This window comes from Cetorhinus maximus, chromosome 10, assembly GCF_964194155.1.
Source record: "Cetorhinus maximus chromosome 10, sCetMax3.hap1.1, whole genome shotgun sequence".
NCBI classification, from domain to species: domain Eukaryota; kingdom Metazoa; phylum Chordata; class Chondrichthyes; order Lamniformes; family Cetorhinidae; genus Cetorhinus; species Cetorhinus maximus.
Genome location: NC_135888.1, coordinates 29,661,137 through 29,683,946, shown reverse-complemented (window position 1 = coordinate 29,683,946; position 22,810 = coordinate 29,661,137). Strand labels below are relative to the sequence as shown.

Sequence of the window (22,810 nt, the reverse complement as noted above, 5' to 3'; positions counted from 1 at the left end):
TAAGGTATTGCTACTAGTTTAGTTAAAAATAATCAAATCAAAACATCAAGTAAATTTGAACTAGCTCTACATTTCTCAGAATTATTTTAAAAAAGAGAACCTACCATATGGATAAGCCCATGAGCTATATTCTGGAGGTAAAATCAGAGGATTTTCACTAGGATCTGCAACAACAGGTCCATCTGCATAGTAAGGGACTGTAGAACCAGTTGAAATACAAAGCATGGGGCCAGGAAGTTGCTCACTCGTATTGCTTTCAAAGCCAGGTGCGTAGTTAAAAGTATGAGGTGATAAAGTCTGCTGCTGAGAGTGGCTTTTTGTTGGAAGAATGACACTGTCCATAGGCTGATAACCAGTAGCCCCAATATCTTCAGCTGGGGGAGCTGTGGGGATCACTGTGGTTTGAGTAGGTTGGGGTTGCCTAGATGGAGTCAGTGGGGGACTGTTCACTGCAATATTTCCAATATAAATCGGTAAACTGACTAAAATCTCTGGTGATCGGACAGAAACCTGCAAAAACACAAAGAATGGTCCAGCTTTACATCAGTTTTTCCATAATCTTTGAAAAGTTGAAACAATCTTGCATGAAATAAAATTCTAAACGTAGAAACAAATAAAACGATGAGATCAAATTCTCCTAATGATCCAGTAAATGAATTACTGCTTCATGATACAAAACTAAGTGACAGACAATAAAGTGCTACATTTATTCCCTGGTTTGTGTGTAGCAGACAGGGCAGATGAGACTCAGGCCCAGGGTTAGTGAGGACAAGGTGTAAAACAAAAATGGCAGCTCGCATTTTCACTCTTGATCACTAACCAGTGACCTGTGCTGGAAAGGCTGCATGTGTCGACATCTGTTGACAGCGGGATCATGTTCAGGTGGGCACCTCTTCATGATCGAACAGCATGCTAAAAGTCACTGTTGTGCTTTACATGTGAAAAATGGTCTCTTCAACACACAAAAAAAGGATTGCCAATGTCAGCAGAACTGTATCTGAGTATATGCCAGAAGAAGAGCGAGAAAGGTGAATATGGAATGCATGGCTTTGCATGTGGTGATATTCCAGGTTGATTTAACCTTACTACTATGAGAGGTATGTTAAAACAATGCTGCCTCACTAATCCCACCAACAAGGTTAGACAAGCCAGGAACACCCATATGTACAGATACACAAACCTCACCATACCATACATAATGTAAAACTGCTGGATTTCCTGAGACTTTTATAATTTAATGGATGTATTGCGCCACTAATGATATTAAGTGAGAGGGTAAGCTGGTTGGGGGCAGAAGAACTGAGCTTGTACCAATTTAGGAGACTGAATAGTGCTGGTTCAGGGGAATAGGTAAGTGACTAGTTGTGAAGGAGCGGTGAGTAGTTTGAATTGAGTAGAAGAGGATTAGGAAGGGGACTGGTGGTGGGGAAAGGGTATTAATACTGTCATTATTTGGGGGAGAATCAGTTATCACATGATGAGTAAATCCTATATAACAATCAGGCATGATGATTTGGGGAGATGAGTTATTGGGGAGAAAGTAATATTTAGAGGAAAAGACTTACATTGGTTCCTAGTCCACCAAAGCCATAACTTTAAAGTTCTTATCCTTGGTGTTCAAATCCTTCTAAGGCCTTGCCCCTCACTATCTCTGCCATCTTCCTGCCTTACAAAACCTCAGTGGTCTTCCAACTCTGGTTTCTTTTGCAGCCCTCAACTCCTTCATCCTACTTTTGGTGGCCTTGTCTTCAGCTGTCTAGACTCTAAGCTCTAGTTTCCTCCCCAGACCTCATAGCCTCTTTACCTTTCTCTCCTTTAAGATACTCCTTAAGGCCTCTCTTTTTCACAAAGCATCCAATTATCTGCTCCTCTGGCTCGGTGTCAATTTTTGTCTGATTATGTTCCAGTGAAGCCCTGTGGGATGCTAAAGGTGCCATTTAAAAGTCAGTTCCTGTTGAGTGTCAAAGCACTATCCCTTATATGTCAAATATTATGTATTTCAGCATATTGCGAAGGCTAGCAACTATCAGATATTTAAAGATTATTGTAGTTTGTTTGGGACAAGGACGAAAAGAAGGGGTTGAGTAGGCAAATACTTCTTTCCTACTGACTTTTTTTGAGTTAAAGATATTTAATTATCATCCTCACCTGAATGAAATAGTCTATTTGTATTAAATTGCAACCATGTAGAGATGACTGAGGTAAGGCTGGCACGATGATCTGCTCCTTCCACTCAGCTTGTTTCCAAGATTTTACTCCTGATCCTTCAACCTCCGCAATTGTCCGTAAGTCATAGATTAATCGCTTTGATTTATACGTAACTTTCTGTAACAAAATGTCAAAAAAATGTTACTAACCTCTTGGTGGCCAATAACATTAAAACAAAATTTGAACTTCCAGATGATAGCTTAAAGGATGACACAACAAGGTTTCACATTTTAAGCGTTTTACCATAACAACCAGACCTATGGCACCTCCCCATGCCCACGCAAAAGATGCAACACCTGCCCCTTCACTTTCTCTCTCCTCACCGTCCAAGGGCCCAAACACTCCTTTCAAGTGAAGCAGCATTTCACTTGCATTTCCCCCAACTTAGTCTACTGCATTCATTGCTCCTAATGCAGTCTCCTTTACATTGGAGAGACCAAACGTAAACTGGGCGACCGCTTTGCAGAACACCTGCGGTCTGTCCGCAAGAAAGACCCAAACCTCCCTGTCGCTTGCCATTTTAACACTCCACCCTGCTCTCTTGCCCACATGTCTGTCCTTAGCTTGCTGCATTGCTCCAGTGAAGCCCAATGCAAACTGGAGGAACAGCACCTCATCTTCCAACTAGGCACTTCACAGTCTTCCGGACTGAATACTGAATTCAACAACTTTAGATCTTGAGCTCCCTCCTCCATCCCCACCCCCTTTCCATTTCTTCCCCCTCCCTTTTGTTTTTTCCAATAATTTATATAGATTTTTCTTTTCCCACCTATTTCCATTATTGTTAAATCTATACCTTTAATGCCCTGTTAGTCTTTCCACCCCACCCCCACTAGAGCTGTACCTTGAGTGTCCTGCCATCCATTCTTAATTGGCACATTCGTTTAGATAATATCACCACCTTCAACACCTCTTTGTTCCTTTGTCTGTGACATCTTTTGATTATCTGCTCCTATCACTGCTTGCTTGTCCCTACAACCACCCCCCTCCAACTTCTCTCCCCCCACCACCCCCCACCTTAAACCAGCTTATATTTCACCCCTCTCCTAATATTACTCAGTTCTGTTGAAGGGTCATGAGGACTCGAAACGTCAACTCTTTTCTTCTCCGCCGATGCTGCCAGACCTGCTGAGTTTTTCCAGGTAATTCTGTTTTTGTTTTGGATTTCCAGCATCTGCAGTTTTTTGTTTTTATATAGATTAAAAGCACTATTCACTAAACACTATTGTTGTTGGCAGCTTAGACTTTAAACCATAGAACAGAACTTTCCCCGTTTACTTTTAACAACCGAAAAACCTGTTTCACAGATATATTTTACACTGTCCCTGAAGTAATTTGATTTTCCCAGTCCAAAGTGATGCTGAGCTCCCAAGGGTTTACTTCTGTTTCTTTGCTTTCCCAGCCTCGTAACCTTTAACCTCAGAACAGTCTTTTACAGTGAGGAGTTTTCCTAGCAATTTTCCTTCGACAGCAAGCTAGGCAAATCTTCCAGCCTCATTTCAAATCCTCATATTTGGTCCTTTCAATCTAAGCACAAGTTCCCACCCACATTTCTGTGTGGTGAACCAAAGAGACTTTCAGACTCTAGCTGCTTCCTCTCTCCTGGATCCCGGCAAACTGTGTCTGAACCCTTCCCCTCTCAAAGCCATTCTCCATGGCAACGTGAATGACGGGGACCTTGTATCCAGGTAAAAATGCAGATTAGCTATTCTTTAGACCCCTATTCTATCTTGGAATTCTCATAGACTCAGGCGTATACAGCACAGGAGGCCACCATTCGGCCCATCGCACCAACAAAGATCTGACTACACTAATCCCATTTTCCAGCGCTTGGCCCATAGCCTGGGAGGCTATGGCAACACAAGTGAATAACTAAATTCTTAAACGTTACAAGAGTTTCTGACTCGACCACCCTTTCAGGCAGAGAGTTCCAAACTCCCACCACTCTCTGGGTGAAAAAATTTCTCGTCAAATCCCCTCTTAGCCTTCTACCTCTTACGTGTCCCTCAATCTTATACACCTCTACCTGGTCCCCTCTCAACCTTCGCTGCTCCAAGGAAAACAATCCCAGCCTATTCAATCTTTCCTCATAGCTCAGACCCTTGAGGCCAGGCAGCATCCTGGTAAATCTCCTCTGCACCCTCTCCAGTGCAATCACATCCTTCCTATAATATGGTGACCAGAACTGCACAAAGTACTCCAGTTGTGGCCTAACCAGCGTTTTATACAGTTCCAGCATAACCTCCCTGCTCTTGTATTCTATGCCTCGGCTAATAAAGGCAAGTATCCCATATGCCTTCTTAACCACCTTATCATCCCACCCTGCTACCTTCAAGGATCCGTGGATACGCACACCCAAAGTCCCTCTGATCTTCAGTACTTTCCAGGTTCTCTCCATTCTAGTGTAATCCCTTGCCTTGTTAGCCCTCCCCAAGTGCATCACCTCACGCTTTCCCAGGTTGAATTCCATTTGCCACTGCTCTGCTCACCTGACCAATCCACTGATATCCTCCTGCAATTTACGGCTATCCTCCTCACTAATTACCACCCGACCAATTATCGTGCCATCTGTGAACGTCTTGATCATACCCACTATATTTAGATCCAAATCGTTTATGTACACCACAAACAGTAAGGACCCCAGCACCGAGCCAAGGAACCCCACTGGAAACAGACTTCCAGTCACCCTCTGCTTCCTGCTTCTCAGCCAATTTTGGATCTAACATACCACTTTGCCTAGGATCCCACAGACTCTTACTTTCTTGACCAGTCTGCCATGAGCGACCTTATCAAAAGCCTTGCTGAAGTCCATGTTGGCCACATCAAATGCATTACCCTTATCAACACTCCTGGTTACCTCCTCAAAAAATTCGATCAAATTTATCAAACATTATCTTCCCTTAACAAATCCATGCTGACTATCCCTGATTCATCCAAGTGCAGATACATTCTATCCCTCAGAATTCTTTCTAGTAACTCTCCCACCATTGAGGTTAGACTGACTGGTCTAAAATTTCCTGGTCTATCCCTTCCTCCCTTTTTTAATAACGGGAGGGCATTAGCAGTTCTCCAGTCCTCTTGGCACCTCACCAATGGCCAGAGAGGATTTGAAAACTACTGACAGGGCCCCTGATATCTCTTCCCTTGCCTCCCTCAACAGCCTGGGATACATCTCATCCGGGCCTACGGATTTATCCACTTTTAAGGCCACCAAACTTGCTCGTGCCTCCTCTCTATCTATGTTAATTTCCTCTAATATTTCACAGTCCTCCACCCTGATGTCTATACCTGCGTCGTCCTTTTCCATTGTGAAGACCGACGCAAAGTATTCATTGGGGACTGTACCCAAGTCTTCTGGGTCCACACACAGATTACCTCTATGGTCCCTAATCGGCCCTACTCTTTCCCTAGTTATTCTCTTGCTCTTTACACATTTAAAAAAGCCACCTTGGGTTTTCCTTTATTCTACCCACCAATGCTTTCTCATGCACTCTCTTAGCTTTCCTAATTTCCTTTTTAAGTTCCCCTCTGCACTTTTTATGCTCCTCCAGGGACTCTGCTGTATTGAGCCCTCGGTATCTGCCATAAGTTTCTCTTTTTTCCTTAATCCTAACCTTTATGTCCCTTGACATCCAGGACTTTCCAGACTTGGTGTCTCCACCCACCCTCACCCCCTTGTCTTTTTGGGAACATATGTGCCCTGTACTCTCGCTATTTCCTCTTTGAATGCCTCCCACTGCTCTGACAGTTTTAGCTGTGCGCAGTCCACTTGGGCCAAATTGTATCTCATCTTAGTAAAATTATCCTTTCCCCCAGTTTAAATCTTTTATTCCCGGTCCAACCTTATCCTTTTCCATAACTGTCCTAAATCTAACTGAGCTATGGTCACTATCTCCAAAATGCTCCCCTACTGATATGTGTTCCACCTGCCTGGGCTCATTTCCGAATATTAGGTCCAGAACTGTCCCCCTTCCTTGTTGGCTACTGGCTAAAAATGTACTCCTGGATGCAACTTAGGAATTTTGGTCTCTCTCCCTACCTTGCACACTAAAACTATCCCAGTTAATATTTGGTAGTTAAAATCCCTATTACTGCATTATTCTTACACTTCTCTGAAATTTGATTACATATTTGATCCTCTATCTCTCTCTGACTGCTTGGGGTCCTACAGTACACACCCAACAGCATACTTGCCCCCTTTGTGTTTTTTACTTTTGCTCAAATGGCCTCATTTGATGATCCTTCCAAGATATCATCCCTCCTCACTGCTATAATTGATTCCTTGATCAATATTACGACCCCCCCACTCCCCCACCTTCTAACCCCCTCTCTATCCAGTCTGAATACCCTATAACCAGGAATATTGAACTGCCTATCCTGCCCTTCTTTTAGCCAAGTCTCGGTCATAGCTAAGATATCATACTCCCACGTGCCTATGTGCCCTCAGCACCTCTGTCTTATTCCGCAGGCTCCTTGCATTAGAACATATTCCATTTTGCCTTGCTAAATTCACTTCTTTCTTGTCTAGCCTATGTTTCCTCTGCCCTCCAGGATCACTTACAAGTGTTTTAACTTCTAATTCCATCTCAGCTTCTCTCCTTTCTGAACTACTTTTCAGAATCCCACCCCCCTGCCAATTTAGTTTAAATCCGCCCCCACAGCATTTGCAAACCTCCCCGCGAGGATGTTGGTCCCATTCCTGTTCGGATGTAACCTGCCCAACTTGTATAGGTCCCACCTCCCCCAGAAACGGTCCCAATACCCCAGGAATCTAAAGCCCTCCCTCCTGCACACTCTCTCCAGTCACGCATTCATCCTTCTGTTCCTATGCTTACTACTGCATGGCACCAGGTGTAATCCGGAGATTCCTACCTTTGAAGTCCTGCTTTTCAATTTCCTACCTAACTCCCTAAAGTCTGCTTGCAGGTCCTTATTTCTCCTTCTTCCTATGTCATTGGTCCCAACATGGAACACGACCTCTAGCCGTTTACCTCCCCCTTCAGAATGCCTTGCAGCCGTTTCATGACGTCCTTGACCCTGCACCCGGGAGGCAACATATCATCCTGGAGCTACAGCCACAGAAGCATCTGTCTACTGCCCTCACGAACGAATCCCCTACCACTACCCCCTTGAGCAGCTGGGCCATCCACAGTGCCATGGCCTTGGCTCTGGAACAGAGGAACCGTCACTCTCACCATTTTCCAAGGCCAAAAAACGTTTTGCGAGCGAGATGCACTTGGGGGATTCCTTCACTACCTGCCTGGTCCCCTTCTTCTGTCTGGCGGTCACCCAATCCCTCTCTGTTTGCATTTCCTTAAGCTGCAGGGTGACCACATCCTGAAACGTGCTAGCCACAAACCTCTCAGCCTTGTGAATGCACCGTAATGCCCCCAGCTGGCAATCAAGCTCCAAAACCCAGAGCTCGAGTTACTATAGTCGGAGGCTCGTCCGGTCACACCTCGGTGGCATACATGGTCATCCAGACTGCCAGGAGTGTTTCAGATTTCCCATATAGCGCAGGATGTGCAAATCATGGGACTGAGCTCTCCAAACACATCTTAACTAAATAGAATATGGATCCTTGCTTTTATTTTACCCTTACTCCTACTTGAGTATACACTAGATGCTAGATCCTCTAGGTAGACTAGATTCTCCAGGTGCTGCTGACTGTCTGTCTCAGGGTCCTCCTCTCGCACTCTCTCCTCTAGGTGTTGCTGACTGCCTTTCTCAGGGTCCTCCTCTCGCACTCTCCCCTAGGTGCTGCTGCTGACTGTGTCCCCCAGGGTCCTCCTCTTGCATAACTTTACAGCCTGACATTCTTAACGTCTTCCTGGGACTTTGGAGACTAGCAGTCTAACCACTGTAAACAGATGCTGCTGCCATTGTCCCCCAGTGTGAACAACTTGCACCTTCTTCCTAGCAACACAATCTGGCCTTCCTTTAATCTTTAACAGGCCCCTCACCCAGACATGTTGTTAGGCAGACTTCAGAACAGGACCAACAGAAAAGGAGTTAAACTTAATTATTATTGTTGAAAGCATGGGGTGTATTTTGATCAAGTGAACAATGTTGCATACTCATATAAAGCAAATGAGGTTAAAGGAGCTGATTATAAATCTCTTCATGTATGCTGTTTGTAACATTAGCTGTCATTTTTCCATTAAAATAGTTATATTTATCTGAACATTTTCTTATTAATAGCAGATTAAAAAGGAGACAAAGCCTGCACTAGTCTATATTCCTGTTTCCCACAAATTAATTCTCGAACAGGTTTTGTAAGGTAATTAAGATAAAGAAAACTTGGGGGAAAAACAGAGTTTTCTCAGAGACAGCAATAACCAAAAGAATATCTAGTAGGGCTATTACCTGTAGGCATCAGTGTTTCCAAAAATAGACCTCACACAGCTGGCCAATGCAAAATTGCTGTGACTAAGGCAAGCAACCAGAAAGACCCATTTTTAACCAGGGATCCCTGGAAGCCAGCCTTAGTGAATACTGGAAAGTATTCCTTCAGGCTTGGGGAGCCTGTCCCACTTGCACAAATCTCAGCACATCTAAGCAGAAAATGCTACATATTGCCTATTTTTCACCGAATACTTTGTTTCAGGTTTGGTCCATTGAGGTAAGTGGGGGTAGTCTCGAAATTCCTGCCTAAGTGCCAAGTTATGAACATATACATATTGAACAATAATAAATGCTGAACACAAAGAGCAAAACAATTGCTATTGAAGTAGAGCTGGAAATTAGCCATTTAGCTGGAGTATCTTCCCTTGAAAGACCTTTAAGACTTACTCTAAACCTAATAATACTTACTGACTTGAGCATTCTAACAGTAATTGCTGTAATTTTTTGACATCATGCTTTGCAATGAATCATAGCAGTTCCCTTACAAAGAAATTAGGACAAAGGCAATTTCCAGCCATTAGCTATTGGACTTTAGAATGTGTTTAAGTTTTTACTTCAAGCTTTCGATAAATCGAAGTAACTGAAATTTAAACTAGGCAATCTATTAATTCAGCCAAATTCCTGCTCGCTACATAAAATAATTGATTTTTATTGCTGACAGCTCCTGCTGCTAATTTTTCAGAACTTAAATGAGAAACAGGACACCCGTTGTACAAAATAAAATTACGGTCATGGGCCATATTAAGTGTAGTTTCAGGAACATTAAATTTTAGATGTTAATGCTACTCTGATGCTTTTCGTACAGAGAGCTAGTTTTCACTAATAATTTTGACAATCATAAAGGCATGAAGTGGTTGATTACTTTAAGCACTGTCACCTCAGCATAGTGACTGAAAATTTAAGATTGTAGAAGCTTGTAACATATGTAAAGATCTATAGATTACCTGGATGAGACTGGCAACAACAGTACCGATATCCTTCCCAGACTGGTTTCGGATGGCTGTAGTAAGCTGTATGATCTGCCCTGAAGTGTATCCCTTAAGATCAGTGCTCACCGTTAAAGCCACAACTCCACTTTTGACAATCATGTAGCTAAACTTCTTGGACATAGATATTACATTTGGTTGCTGTGAAGAAAATGAAGTCCAAAAGTTAGTATTTTGAAAAGTGTATTCTTAAAATCAACTGGAAAGCATTCCACTGCCGAGGGGTCACTTGACTTCCTTTTATGAGCCATGTGTTCACATGCCATCTGTTGAATCAAACCAAGGTAGAAAATGCATTGGATATCGAGTAGAGAACTATGGTAGTGGGTCATTTCACAATCTTACCCTAGATCTATTCTGAAAACTTTTCTAGTCATCTGCTCTCCTACTGCTTCCAGGTGAAAAGACTATTAGAGAAACTAGTTCCAACTTAAAACTAAAGCATGTTATGTAGCTACACTCAGAGCAGCATTAACAGAATAAAAATGGAAAATGCTGGAAATACACAGCAGGTCTGACAACAGCTGTGGAGACAGAAACAGACTTAATGCTTAAGATCGATGAGCTTTTTAAAAAATCAGAACTGAGTTCCAGTATTGTTATCAAATAGACTGTTTCCTTTTAATATTAAATGCATAATTTTGCCAATTTCCTCCAACAGTTCATTTTAAAATAACTTACATTTGATAATCATATGTACAGACTTTGCTCTAATCAAAAACCAGCACTGTGCAAAATAATCAGTTATAAAAGTAATATGGATATATTATAGGATGATGACATTTGTTCTGTCATATCCATGCTGGATCTCAGCTAGAGTTTCCCTTTCCCCATAGCCCTATAACATTTCTCTCTTCAGGTGCTTATCCAATTCCCTTTTGAAAGTCTCGATTGAATTTGCCTCCACTACATTCAGGCAGTGTATTCCAGATCCTAACCACTCGCTATGTAAAGAAGTTTTTCCTCATGCCAACATATATTATAGAAAATAGTATGCAATAAGTGCCATTGATAATGTTGCAATCTATGTCAAGCCAATCAATTTACCTCAATGTCACTGATTTCATTCAGGTTCAGTAGATTAAGAATGTAAAACACCTTCTCAGCTTTATAGTCTTTTGAGAATCGTGCAGTTTCTACTGTAGCTTTGACGCGATAGCTTATCTTCCCAAAGAGACCTTCAAATGAAGTAGGAGCAGTTGCTTTGAAAGAGAAAAATGTTATGCAAGTTAAATGATCATACATATTGCATTCCTTTTCAAGTAATTACAATACAAAAATCCAGAAGTGCTTTTAAACACTGAGGTGCTCACTGACACACTTGAATACCAAAATTTATTTCCTCCCCCAGGAATTTCCCAAAGCGCTACTTTCTTTCTCAATCAGGTATTTTTGTTCACTCGAAGGAGGGGGGAGAAGCTCTGCCATAGCTTCTATTGAATAATACTGGAGGAAATCTACTAAAAGCCAAGGAACAGGTGATATACCTGGTCTCTTGGATATGGAACAGAGCACAACACATAGGAATAGGAGGAGGCCATTTTGTCCCTCAAATCTGTTCCACCAATCAACGAGTTCATGGCTGACTGTAAACCAACTCCATATACTTGACTTTGCCTCATATCTCATACTATCTTTGGTACAGAAATCCTGAAGAGCATATAGATCAGAACACATGTATAACAAGGCACATTTTCCTCCCAGCTATTTTTATTTGTCTCCTCGAGATGAAAGGATTTCAAACTGTGATTCACGAGGTCATCTTATTTGTATCTGGGGCTGGGTATTACCTTGAATCACAAGTAGAATTTCAACAATTCTGTATTGCAAATTTTTTTTGAAAATAATGGCACTGCTTTCTTTTGACTAGCTAGCACCACCTTTTGAAAGTTCAGATGGGGTGGGTGGGATATGTCACCATTTGTAAGGATGCTTTTCGTGATGATGATAACCACTGCTCTAGATTAGTAACACAAACTAGAGCTTTTTAATTTCTGCAGAGGAATTGTGGAAGATACAGAATGGAAAAAAAAAGATTGAACAAAGAGAAATACACTGGAACAAAGTGAATCACTTGCTGGTGGCTGGATTTACAGCACCATTTGGGGAGGCCTGAAGGCAAATTATCAACTACCTTCCCTCAGCCGCCAGTGGCTTGCTGAACTAAAAACGGCAATAACTTACGAATACACATTATATACTGCACAGCAATTTTTTTTAAGCTTTAGTATGGTAAATACTGTAGAATTGTTGCAATAAGCACTTGTCTTTTCTGGCTTAAAGCAGTCGTATCAGTAACAAGTGAAAAACAATTAGAATTTTTAAGATTTGTTTATGTTGTATCTGATCTACATATAAAAGTATTTGTTAATTAATGTTTCAATTATTTGACAAAATGCTAAAAGTGCAGCAATGCAATAGTTTCAGCAGGAATTATCAACAGTTTCTTCTGCATTAGCTACTAGTGAATGGTGGCACTACTGACTGCCAATTTTACCTGGTGTCAGTTTAGGGAGGAGGGGAAATTGTGAGGAATTACAAGGGAATGTTAAAAATATTTTATATTTTATATACCCCCTGAAGGGCCTGTTCCTGTGCTGTACTTTTCTTTGTTCTTGTTCTGTGTTCTATATGTAGTTACAACAACCAAAAAAAAATCAGCTCAAAGGGATTTTCCACAAAGGATTATTCAAGAACTCCAGTGTCGATTTGACTTTAGTGCATATACATGTAATTTGAAAGACTGAAGAATGGTACTTAAAGTGTCATAAAAACAAATAAATTAACCTGGCAAGGTGCAAACTAAGTCTTGTGCAGTGACACTATTGGGGTTGGGCAATAAAAGCTGGCCCAGCATTGCCAACAATGCATACATCTCATGGATAACTTTAAAAAAATAGAATTAATGCATAACAAGGGAATAAGGCCTTTGAGTAAACGAGATAGGTTTGTCCACTTATGTAGTATAAATTTGTCGAATTCCAGAACAAATTTTAGAAAGTCAATGGAAGTTAGTAAATGAACTCTACCCAGGATAGTCCTACTTCAAAGCAGAATTTTCAGTATGTAAATAAACTTGCACAGCCGCAGGCAAGCTTGCCACCACCTTCTCAAGGGCAATTAGAAATGGGCAATAAATGCTGGCCTAGCCAGCAGCAGCACCCACATTCCGCCAACGAATAAAAAATTATTTTTAAAAAAGGATGTGCAACTAAAAGAGATCCAGACAGTAGGCACTCAACAACCATGGTCAAATATTTTGAAAATGGATGGAAGTTAAAATATTGCCTGTTTATTAAAATAAATGTCACAAACTTATTTACCAAGCACATAAAAGCATAGCTATAAAAAAGGAATTGAAGAAGAATAGAAATATTAAATAAAACGTGTTAAGAATAGGGGAATGGAATATGGATAACAGCTCCAACACAGTCTAATACAAGGCAGCACGTGCATAGGCATGAGGGGCCAAATGGCCTCCGCTATTGGCATCTCTAATGATAAAAGGCTTTATACCATATCGTAATTTAATTGTAAAAGCAATATTAAAACCTCCTGGAATACGTAAAAGTATGCTTACCGGGAAGAAGAAATTGAAAGGGATAAGTGTACTCTCCAGCTATCAGGGATCCTGTAGAGACAGGGGAAAAGGTTTTAAAATTATTTTATGAATCAAAGTCATCAAGTTATTAAAATCATGTGAGACGTTGGAAATTGGGAATGTACAAGAGGCCAGAATTGCAAGAGTTGCAAGGATTTTGGAGGCTGGCATATCTGGAGGAGGTTACAGAGAAAGGGAGGGGCGAAGAGGTGGAGGAGATGAATGCAAGCATGAGAAATTTAAAATCGAGGTGTTGCCAAACTGAGATACAACGTAGGCCCGTGAGTTGCAGGGGTGATGGGAGAATGTGACATTATCCAATTGAGATACAGGTTGCAGAGTCTTGGATAAGTTGAAATCTATAGAGAGTGAAGGTGGGAGGGCCAACCAGGAGAGCATTATAATAGTCAAGTTTGAAGGTAACCAAAGCATGAATGAGGGTTTTAGGAGCAGATGGGCTGAGGCAGGACGAAGGCCAATGATATTACATAGGTGAATGCAGACAGTCTTTGTGATGGAGAGGACGTGGGGTTGAAATTTCAGTTCAGGATGCTGAGATTGCAAATCATCTGGTTCTGCCTTAGACTGTGGCCAGGGAAGAGCATAGAGTCAATGGATAGGGAAGGCAATTCATGACAGGGACTGAAAGCAATAACCTTATTTAATTGGAGGACATTCTTTCTCACCCCATTTGGGGTATCAGGCAAGTAACATGTCAAATTGGAGGGATCGAGAGGGGCAGTGGTGAGGTAAAGCTGAGTGTTGTCAGCATACATGTGGAACCTGACTGCGTGTTTTCAGGTGATGTCACTAAGGGGCAGCATGTTGATGAGAAATGGGAGGGGCGCAGGAAAGATCTTTGGGTTGTGAGGTGGGTGAGTCGGCAGCATTAAAAAGTAACAGTGCAGGAGCAAAAAGAGAAGCCATTGCAGGAGATTTTCTGGCAATAACTACATGGATGAGAATGGAATCAGACAAGGGCAGTGCCACCCACCAGCTGGACCACAAAGGAGAGACATTGGAAGAGGTCGGTGTGATCAACCATGTCAGAAAGTACAGACTGGTCGAGATGGAAGAGGAGGGATAGTGCATCACTATTCAGTTATCAGTGCACATTTCAGTAACTTCACAAAGTGCGCTACACTTTGGTGAAGCCCCTTGCATGTGAAGGTTTTGGTTGTTGCATTTGTGGTAACCAGGTCAGTTCCTGTTCACTTAGAAGAAATATAGTCACTTGCACCCCATTACTTAAGTCAGTATCCAGATGAAAGGGGCTGTTTAGCAATGTAAAATACAGAAGAATGACAACCTTTACATTGAAGTGCTACATCTCCATTAGGCCAAGTAATCTGTATTTTAATATTATGCAATCCAACCTCCATTAGCGAATAAAATCTTGAGGTACAGTTTTGATAAATTGTCATGTCTATAATGTTTCCTCAAAAATCTACTGTTCATTGCTGAGGCAGCATGCAATTCCCCATAATACCTGCAGTTTTTAAATTGTTAGAATATCAGCAATCTTCCCCAAAAGCTTAACATTCATGAGCTGACATGTTTATTTTCATGAAGCATATGTGGGAATTATCACTTAGCATTACTACACTTTACTTCTGACCATAGCTGTGTAGGTTCCTGTAAGACTATACACAAATAGTTCTACCATTTCCTGCAATTAAATATTAGGAAAAATAAAGCCACCGCCTTCAGTTCCTGCCACAAGCTCCATTCCCTAACCACTGACGTATCTACCTCCCTGGCCATTGTTTCAGGCTGAACTGACTGAACCTTGGCCTCTGATCTGACTCAGTGCTGAGCTTCTGAACCCATATACTCTCCATTTCCGAGGATGCCAACTTTTGCCTCCATAATATCTGCCTGCACCCCTGCTTCAGTACAGTTGCTAAAACCCTCATCTATGTTTCTGTTACCTCTACTTTTGTCAGCTGTGGCTCAGTTAGTAGCACTCTCGCCTCCAAGTCACAAGGTTCCATAATGGTCCAGGGCCAGAACCCCAAAATCAAGGCTGATATTCCAGTGCAATACTGACATAATGCTGCACTCAGAGATGCTCTCTTTCGGATGAGACATTAAATTGAGGCCCTATCTGCCCTCTCAGGTAAATGTAAAAGATTCCATGGCATTTTTTCGAAGAAGAGCAGGGGAATTATCACTGATGTCCTGACCAATATTTATCCATCAATGTCACAAAGCAGCAAAGTATCTAGTTGTTATCACATTGCTGTTTGTGAGGCCTTGCTGTGTGCAAGTTGGCTGCTGAGTTTCCTGCATTATAACAATGGAGTAAACTCCCAAAGTACTTCATTGTCTCTAAAATGCTTTGAGATGTCCAGTGGCTTTGAAAAATGCTCTATAAATGCAAGCTTCTTTTTTCTCTTTCTTCTACACTATTATTCCAGTGCTCCCCTGGCTAGCCTCCCATTTTCCACCCTCAAAACTTCAGCACATCCAAAACTCACACCAAGTCCCACTTTCACTCATCACACTTGTAATCACTGATCGACACTGGTCCCAGACCAGTATGCCTCAAATTTAAAATTCTCATCGTGGCATTCATAGCTTTTATGGCCTCACCCCTCCTCATCTCAATCATCTCTTCCAGGTCGACAACATTACATTCCACTGAATCTGACCTCTTGTGCATCCCTGCTTTTCTTCATCCCACTGTTGGCAGTTGTACATTCAGCTTCCTAGGTCCTAAGCTCTGGAATTCCCTCCCTAAATCTCTAGCTCTTTCTTCTTCTAAGACGCTCATTAAAACCTTCAGTAGATTTGTTCCAAATCAACGGCCTAAAATAAACTGATGAAAGTTTCTTAAATGAAATAACATGCAAAAGATATACATTTAATACTTTGCATAAAGCAACAGCCTTGAAATTAGCTGATAAAAGCTCTAAAATGTTAAAGGGTGAATTAACATGCCACAGGATAAAAAATTGGATGCAAATTCAACATTAAACTACTTATTTCTTTGCTTGCTATCTAACTAACAACAGCTGAAAGCGACTGCTTAATGTACTAAGTGGGGCATGGTTCTAACCCTCTAATAGCATGCATCCACTCTTGGCTGGGATACACAGAAAGGTTAACTAGTGTTAAGCTGCACTATGCTTGCCTTTGTAACCTCAGTTAATAGCCTGCATGAGCGGTAAGCCTAAAACCAGGATGCTTACCCTCTTGGGCTGAAAAAAAATACAAACTAAAAGAACAGAAAAATTATTTTGTCAGCGCACACAGACTGATGTGTAGGTTTGGCACAGATAGCAAGTCTTTAATTGGTAGCATTAAAGCTTTCTTCAGAAGGAGATTTCCATGATCTTGTAATGACAAACTATTACAGCTAACAAAGTTAGTAACTCATCTGGCAGCATTTGTGCAATAGTGAGCGAATACTGCACGGATAATTAACCAGACCTACCAGATGACATTAAACTGAGGCCCTGTCCAAGGTGGATGCAAAATATCCCATATTGCTGTGACAAGGAGCAGGAGGGGAGTTCTCCCCTTTGCCCTGGTCAATTTTTATCCCTCAACTGACATCATCAAAACAGGTTATCATGATCACATTGCTGTTTGTGCAATCTTGACCTCATCCTCACCAATCTACCTGTCGCAAATGCTCTGACCATGACAGTATTGGTCAGAGTGACGACAGCACAATCTCTGTAGAGGTTAAGTACCGCCTTCACATTGAGGATACCCTCCATTGTGCTGTGTGGCATTGCCATCATGCTCAGATAGATTCCGAACAGATCTAGCAACTCAAAACTGGGCATCCAAGAGGTGCTGTGGGCCATTAGCAAAACTGCATACAACCACAATCTGTAACTTCATGGCCTGACACAGCACACTAACCATTATTGCCAAACTGGAGGAATCAACCCTAGTTCATTGAAGAGGGCATGCCAGAAGCAGCACCATGCATACCTAAAAATGAGGTGTCAACCTGGTGAAGCTACAGTACAGAACAACTTGCATGCCAAACAGCAGAAGCAGCATGCGATACGCAGAGCTAAGCGATCCCACAGCCAACAGAGCAGATCTAAGCTCTGCAGTCCTGCCACACGGAATTGAGTCACAGAATTGTTACAGTGCAGGAGGCGGCCATGCGGCCCATTGTGTCTGCACCAGCTCTCAGCAATTTACTTAGTGGCCATTCTCCCGCCTTCTGTGAAATCGGAGTCTGCAAAAAGGAAAAAACAAAATCGATGGAGGATTGAGCAGGGTCAGCTAAAAACAATCCTAGGAAAACAAAGAGGCGGCATTTTTTGTTGAGTGGGCCTGAACATAGCACGGACAAAGTAACGCAGGAATATCATTTTTTTAAAAAAGTGTTACGAGAAAGAAGAAAAGTCCTGCAACCCTATGAAGCCAATCAGGAAATTCTATGTCTTTAAGCCTTCTTATTAATCCATTCTAGGTTAAATTAGATACAAACATATTTTTCATTCTGCTCCGATGTGACTGATCAACCACCCCCCCTTGGCAAGACAGCCAACTCTGAGGAGATAGCTGCCAGCATCATCACACCAATAAATTATATTACTTTCTGGAACAAATGCCTTGAAATTACAGCCTGGGATGCTGGCATATGAACTGATAACATGTTCATCTGAGGTGCCTTCCTTTGCTGCTAGAATGGGAGACTTTAAAAATGGGTACACACTTCATGGCAACAAGGCAAAATGAAGCAAAAAGTCAAACCCCTTAATTGCTTTCATACCTATTGTGTTGTAAATTCAAAGCCAATTAACAAACAATGAGGAGAGTAGAAAAATGGATGGAATGACAAGTAAGGAAATGCATTTTTAAGTAGAAACCAGGTTTTTTGGCTTATTTTGAATAATCAAGATTTCTATTTCAATAGACAGTATAACAATTTACAGAAGCATTATTGTATCATGTGCCTAAGCAACTGTGCAAATCGAATTATAAAATATAAAATAATGGAAACTTAAAATAAAGCCCAACACAAAAAGGCAAACAGGACAGGTTTTCCTCCAAGCTGAATAAATGTGCAGTTACTTCAAAATGATTCATATCCCAAGTTTTAGATAGAAAGTATAAACATGGTGCCAGAATTTTGTACGATAGTTCTTCTGATTCAACCAGACACTTCCATGTGCAAGTCAGCAAATCAATTTGGCAGACATGTCCTGTCAAACATAGGTAAACTTCCGCAAGATGATCGTTCTTTTGATCCACCTTGAAAACACTGTATATCTTGATCACATCCAGTCGTAAATGGTGGAGGACAATTAAACAACTGACTGGAAGAAGAGGCTCCACAAATAACCCCATCCAACCATCTTCAGCCAGAAGTAACAAGTGGGATGATCGATCTTGGTCTCCTTCTGAGATCCTCAGCATTACAGGTGCCCGTCTTCAGCCAATTCGATTCACTCCACATGGTAGCAAAGGCTATGGGCCCTGACAACATTCTGGCAATAGTACTGATGGCTTTAAGACTCCAGAACAAGCTATGCCCCATGCCAACCATTTCCAGTGCAGCTACAACACTGGCATCTACCCATCAATGTGGAAAATTACCTGGGTATGTCCCGTCCACAAAAATCAGGACAAATCCAATCTGTCCAATTACTGCTCCATCAGTCTACTCTCAATCATTAGCAAAGTCATTTAATAGAACAGAACTTGAGTACTGCTGAAAAAAGAGACATTTTGTCAAAGTTTTTTGTCTTGTATTCATCAGGACAATTTGCAAGAATACCAATGTAAGGGTAAACAGCAAAGTTATACTGTATGGGAAGAGTGTGATGATTGGTTGGCAAGTGGACTCCGATTGGTAGAGGTGTTGCCATGGAGAATGCACCAATTGATGGTGGTTGTCAGTTAACTGCCAAGCATTGTTTAAACCAGGCAGCTTGACTCTGGTCAAGGCATTGCCCTGAGGAATGAAACAACAAATAGCTGTCACTTATTTTGTTTAGCTGAAACAGGCACATGTTCTGTCTGCAAAGACAGAATATATGTAGCTTCCAGTACATGCAAATGCACCATACTGCGAGCTCGACTGACAACTTTAAATTGGTTGTCAGAGTAATTCTTAGTACACTTATGATTATTTACCAAATATTATCCAATCGCAGAATTACATCTAATGTTGGACACTGTGTTTTGAGTTTTGCAAGCACAGGCTGGTTGGGTACAGTCTATACCTTGCTCATTACGAACAGTGGGAGGGGCATGCTGTTTGTTAGGATCCGCCAGTCTTTGGGATGTACGGCCTACATAGCAAACATTATACTGGCAAAAAGTCATATACCACATTACGCATTTGTGCAACAGGCAGAACAACTTTTTGGTTTGAAGGCGGCATCCTGTTAGTGGCGAATACCACTCATGTTTCTACTGCATAGTAGCAGCATGAAACAGCTAGCTTCACCTCTTGCTCAAATTTTTGAGATACTTTACCCTTCCAGGGTAATCTGAGGTAGACTGGGCACTTTTCAGAACCAAAAATGATGACTTTAGTGCCACTCATAAATTTGCACGGTATACAGCGTGAAACGATCTGATCAGGGTAGACATACCCCGTTGGATGTCTTTGATGCGTCCGGTTTCAGCACCAAGCTTGCATGGTGAGCAAATGGCTCAGACCCTATTTACGAGGTTGCCGATAAGGGAATCTTATAGTGCATGGAACTGTAAGAATACCAAAACGGATACTGAACAGTGAAGGTAGGCTTGCAGTACACGTGGTCGAGAACCCCTGGCAGATTTCTCAACTAGGGCATCAAGGAAGGGGTTTTTTAAAATTCGTTCATGGTATGAGTGTGTCGCTGGCTGGGCCAGCATTTATTGCCCATCCCTAATTGCCCTTGAGAACTGAGTGGCTGGCTAGGCCATTTCAGATGGCATTTCACAGAATATCTCAGTGCAAAAGAGGCCCTTCGGCCCATCAAGTCTGCACCGACACATGAGAAACACCTGACTTACCTACCTAATCTCATTTACCAGCACTTGGCCTATAGCCTTGAATGTTATGACGTGCCAAGTGCTCATCCAGGTACTTTTGAAAGGATGTGAGGCAACCCACCGCTACCACCCTCCCAGGCAGCGCATTCCAGACCGTCACCACCCTCTGGGTCTGAAGTCACATGTAAGGTGACGGTAAGGACAGCAGATTTCCTTCCCTAAAGGACATTAGTGAACCGGATGGGTTAGGATAATCGACAACGGTTTCATGGTCATAATGAGACTTTTAATTCCAGATTTTTTATTGAATTCAAATTTCACCATCTGCCATGGTGGGATTCCAACCTAGGTCCCCACAGGATTACCCTGGGTCTCTGGAGTACTAGTCCAGTGACAATACCACTACGCCACCACCAACTCGTTGGAATGTCCTGAGGTTGTGAATGGGGCTACATAAAAGGCATGTTTTTTTTATTTCTTCGTGTTGGGTTTGTCAGCTTGAGTCTGGCTGAAGGTTTATTTCAATTTTAAACCAACACAATTTTTAACCAAAAACACTTCATAAGGCTATGCAAAATTGTTAACGATGAGCATGAACTCCTATAGATTAAATTTTGAAACTACTGCAGTACATTATGTTCCCAAAAGATTAAAAGGGTATTTTATGCAATGAGTGGTAGTTTTTTTTCATCTTTTAAAGGATAAGTTCTTTTTCCTTATTTGCCAGAGTAACGAGGGCCCACTTGAAGCATCAATTAAATTTCACTCTCAGAAGCAGTATTTACTAAATCACTGAAAAGGTGGGGATCACCAGAGTAACTTGTTTTTTTTGGATCCCTTGTCAGCTATCATGTCTGGCTTCTTTTTGGGCCAAAATGAAGATAATTTGCCTGCTTTGAAGGAAATGTGGTCTGATGAGATATTGCAGTTTTAGCTGCTACACCCAATGAGATAAGCAGGCCTTGTTTGTGCTTTTTTAAGCACTTCAAAGTATCTTCAAATTACTCAAAAGGAATTTTCTCCCTAGGAACCTCATTTTAGAACTTCAGAGATTAACAAAATTCCCCACAATGCATTACATGTGCAGCAAACTGTGTTGGGCCACTCTGCTGGCCTCCTGCTGTGGACACTGCAGTGAATTGCTGGAGCAGCTTGCCTGTTCACATTTGTATAAATTAGTGTATAGTGCTGGCTGCAGTAAAGCTTTGCATTGCAACAGTTGCTTTTTACACATTTACAAAAAATAACCAAAATGGTTGGTACAATGTCAATCTTATTTGTAAGATCCATTCATATTGAAGTCTTCTACCTGAGCCTACAGGCATTCCAACTTCTCGTCAAGTAATGGGCATGGTCATTCTCAAGCGATTTTCCATGAGCTGACATGTGAAAGCTATCACTAGAATCTCCTTCAGAGGTTGTGTAAATAAAGGTTCCACAGTGCCTATGGGAGCTCTGCATAATCTGTCTCGTTCCAAGTGGTGGCAATTTGTTGCAGATTTTCCAACACATTTTTTTGGCAATAGACCACAGGGATGGTGACAGCTGCATTCCTGTGAGTATGCCGTCATCAGGTCCACAATCAAGTCAGCAGTGCTCAGGCTCCCTGAGATATTAAGCTCTGAAGACTGGTTCTACAAGAATGAGATCTCAACAGTTGAGTTAAAAAGCTTTTAAATTTAATCTTCCTATGAATGCCATCTCAGGGGACACTTCTTGAACAAAATGGGGTATCCATCCTGCCAACCTGGAAAAATACCCCAACTTCTGGGGAGCCAGTCAGTGCCATTAGCCACAGCCAATCCAAAGCTGGATCTGTCCACATTAAGGTGTTGGATATAATCTTGAAACTTGGCAGCAAGTTATGGGGTCATTGGTACACTGCCTGCCTTATATTATGGAAATCTCAGGACAACAGAAAACATGATAAAATAAACTCAGATGTCTCAGAGAAGGTTTTTTGATTGAACATTCAATTTTCTTTTGCAAAACGTGTCAGCTATACTATGCATGGACAGTATAAAGGCTTTTAGCAATTTGCACTGGAGCTGGCTGCATTGGTAGTGCTTATGATGAGGTGAACTGTGGTAATAAGACCATTGATTTGTTAGTTCAAGACTGATGCTTTTATCATTCCATTTCTTCTGTTGAAAGATGCCAGTGGTGTAGTTGCAGAATTCAAGGTTGAGCCAATTGCTAAAAAGAAAAAAGGCTTGCATTTATATGCCACCTTTCTTGACAACTAGATGCCTCAAAGCACTTTGAGTCCATGAGCTACTTCTGAAGAGTGCTCACAATTGTAGGAAATGTGGGAGCCATTTTGCACACAGCAAGCTCCCGCCAATAGCAATGGGATAATGGTCAGGTAATCAGTTTTTGTCATGTTGATCAAGGAATAAATATTCATCAGGATACCAGGGAAAGCTCCACTGCTCTTCTCTGAAAGAGTGGCCAGGGAATTTTTTTACATCCACTTGAGGGCAGACACAGCCTGGGTTTAACACGTCATCCGAAAGTTGGCATCTTCGGCAATACAGCAAACACTCCCTCAGTGCTGCATCTGAATGTCAGCCTTGGTTTTTGAGCTCAAATCCTGCAGTGGGACTTGAATCCACAACCTAATGACTCAAAAGGCAAGAATGCTACAAAC

The 22,810-nt window shown here is 41.7% G+C and overlaps 1 protein-coding gene across 3 annotated transcripts in view; it reads right to left on the bottom strand.

Moving 5' to 3' along the window:
* The window catches only part of arrdc1b (arrestin domain containing 1b), a 64,869-nt gene that overhangs the window by 5,566 nt on the left and 36,493 nt on the right, over positions 1 to 22,810 (bottom strand). Inside the window, exons 3-8 of one of the 3 annotated variants that reach the window (XM_078550298.1) lie at positions 17,368 to 17,404; positions 13,180 to 13,230; positions 10,647 to 10,801; positions 9,558 to 9,740; positions 2,149 to 2,325; positions 105 to 510 (exon numbers count right to left, since the gene is read on the bottom strand). In XM_078550298.1, the coding sequence (XP_078406424.1) occupies positions 105 to 510; positions 2,149 to 2,325; positions 9,558 to 9,740; positions 10,647 to 10,801; positions 13,180 to 13,230; positions 17,368 to 17,404 (1,009 nt within the window). The remainder of the gene's footprint in view (positions 1 to 104; positions 511 to 2,148; positions 2,326 to 9,557; positions 9,741 to 10,646; positions 10,802 to 13,179; positions 13,231 to 17,367; positions 17,405 to 22,810) is intronic. The other 2 variants (XM_078550297.1, XM_078550300.1) reach the window with 2 other exon arrangements.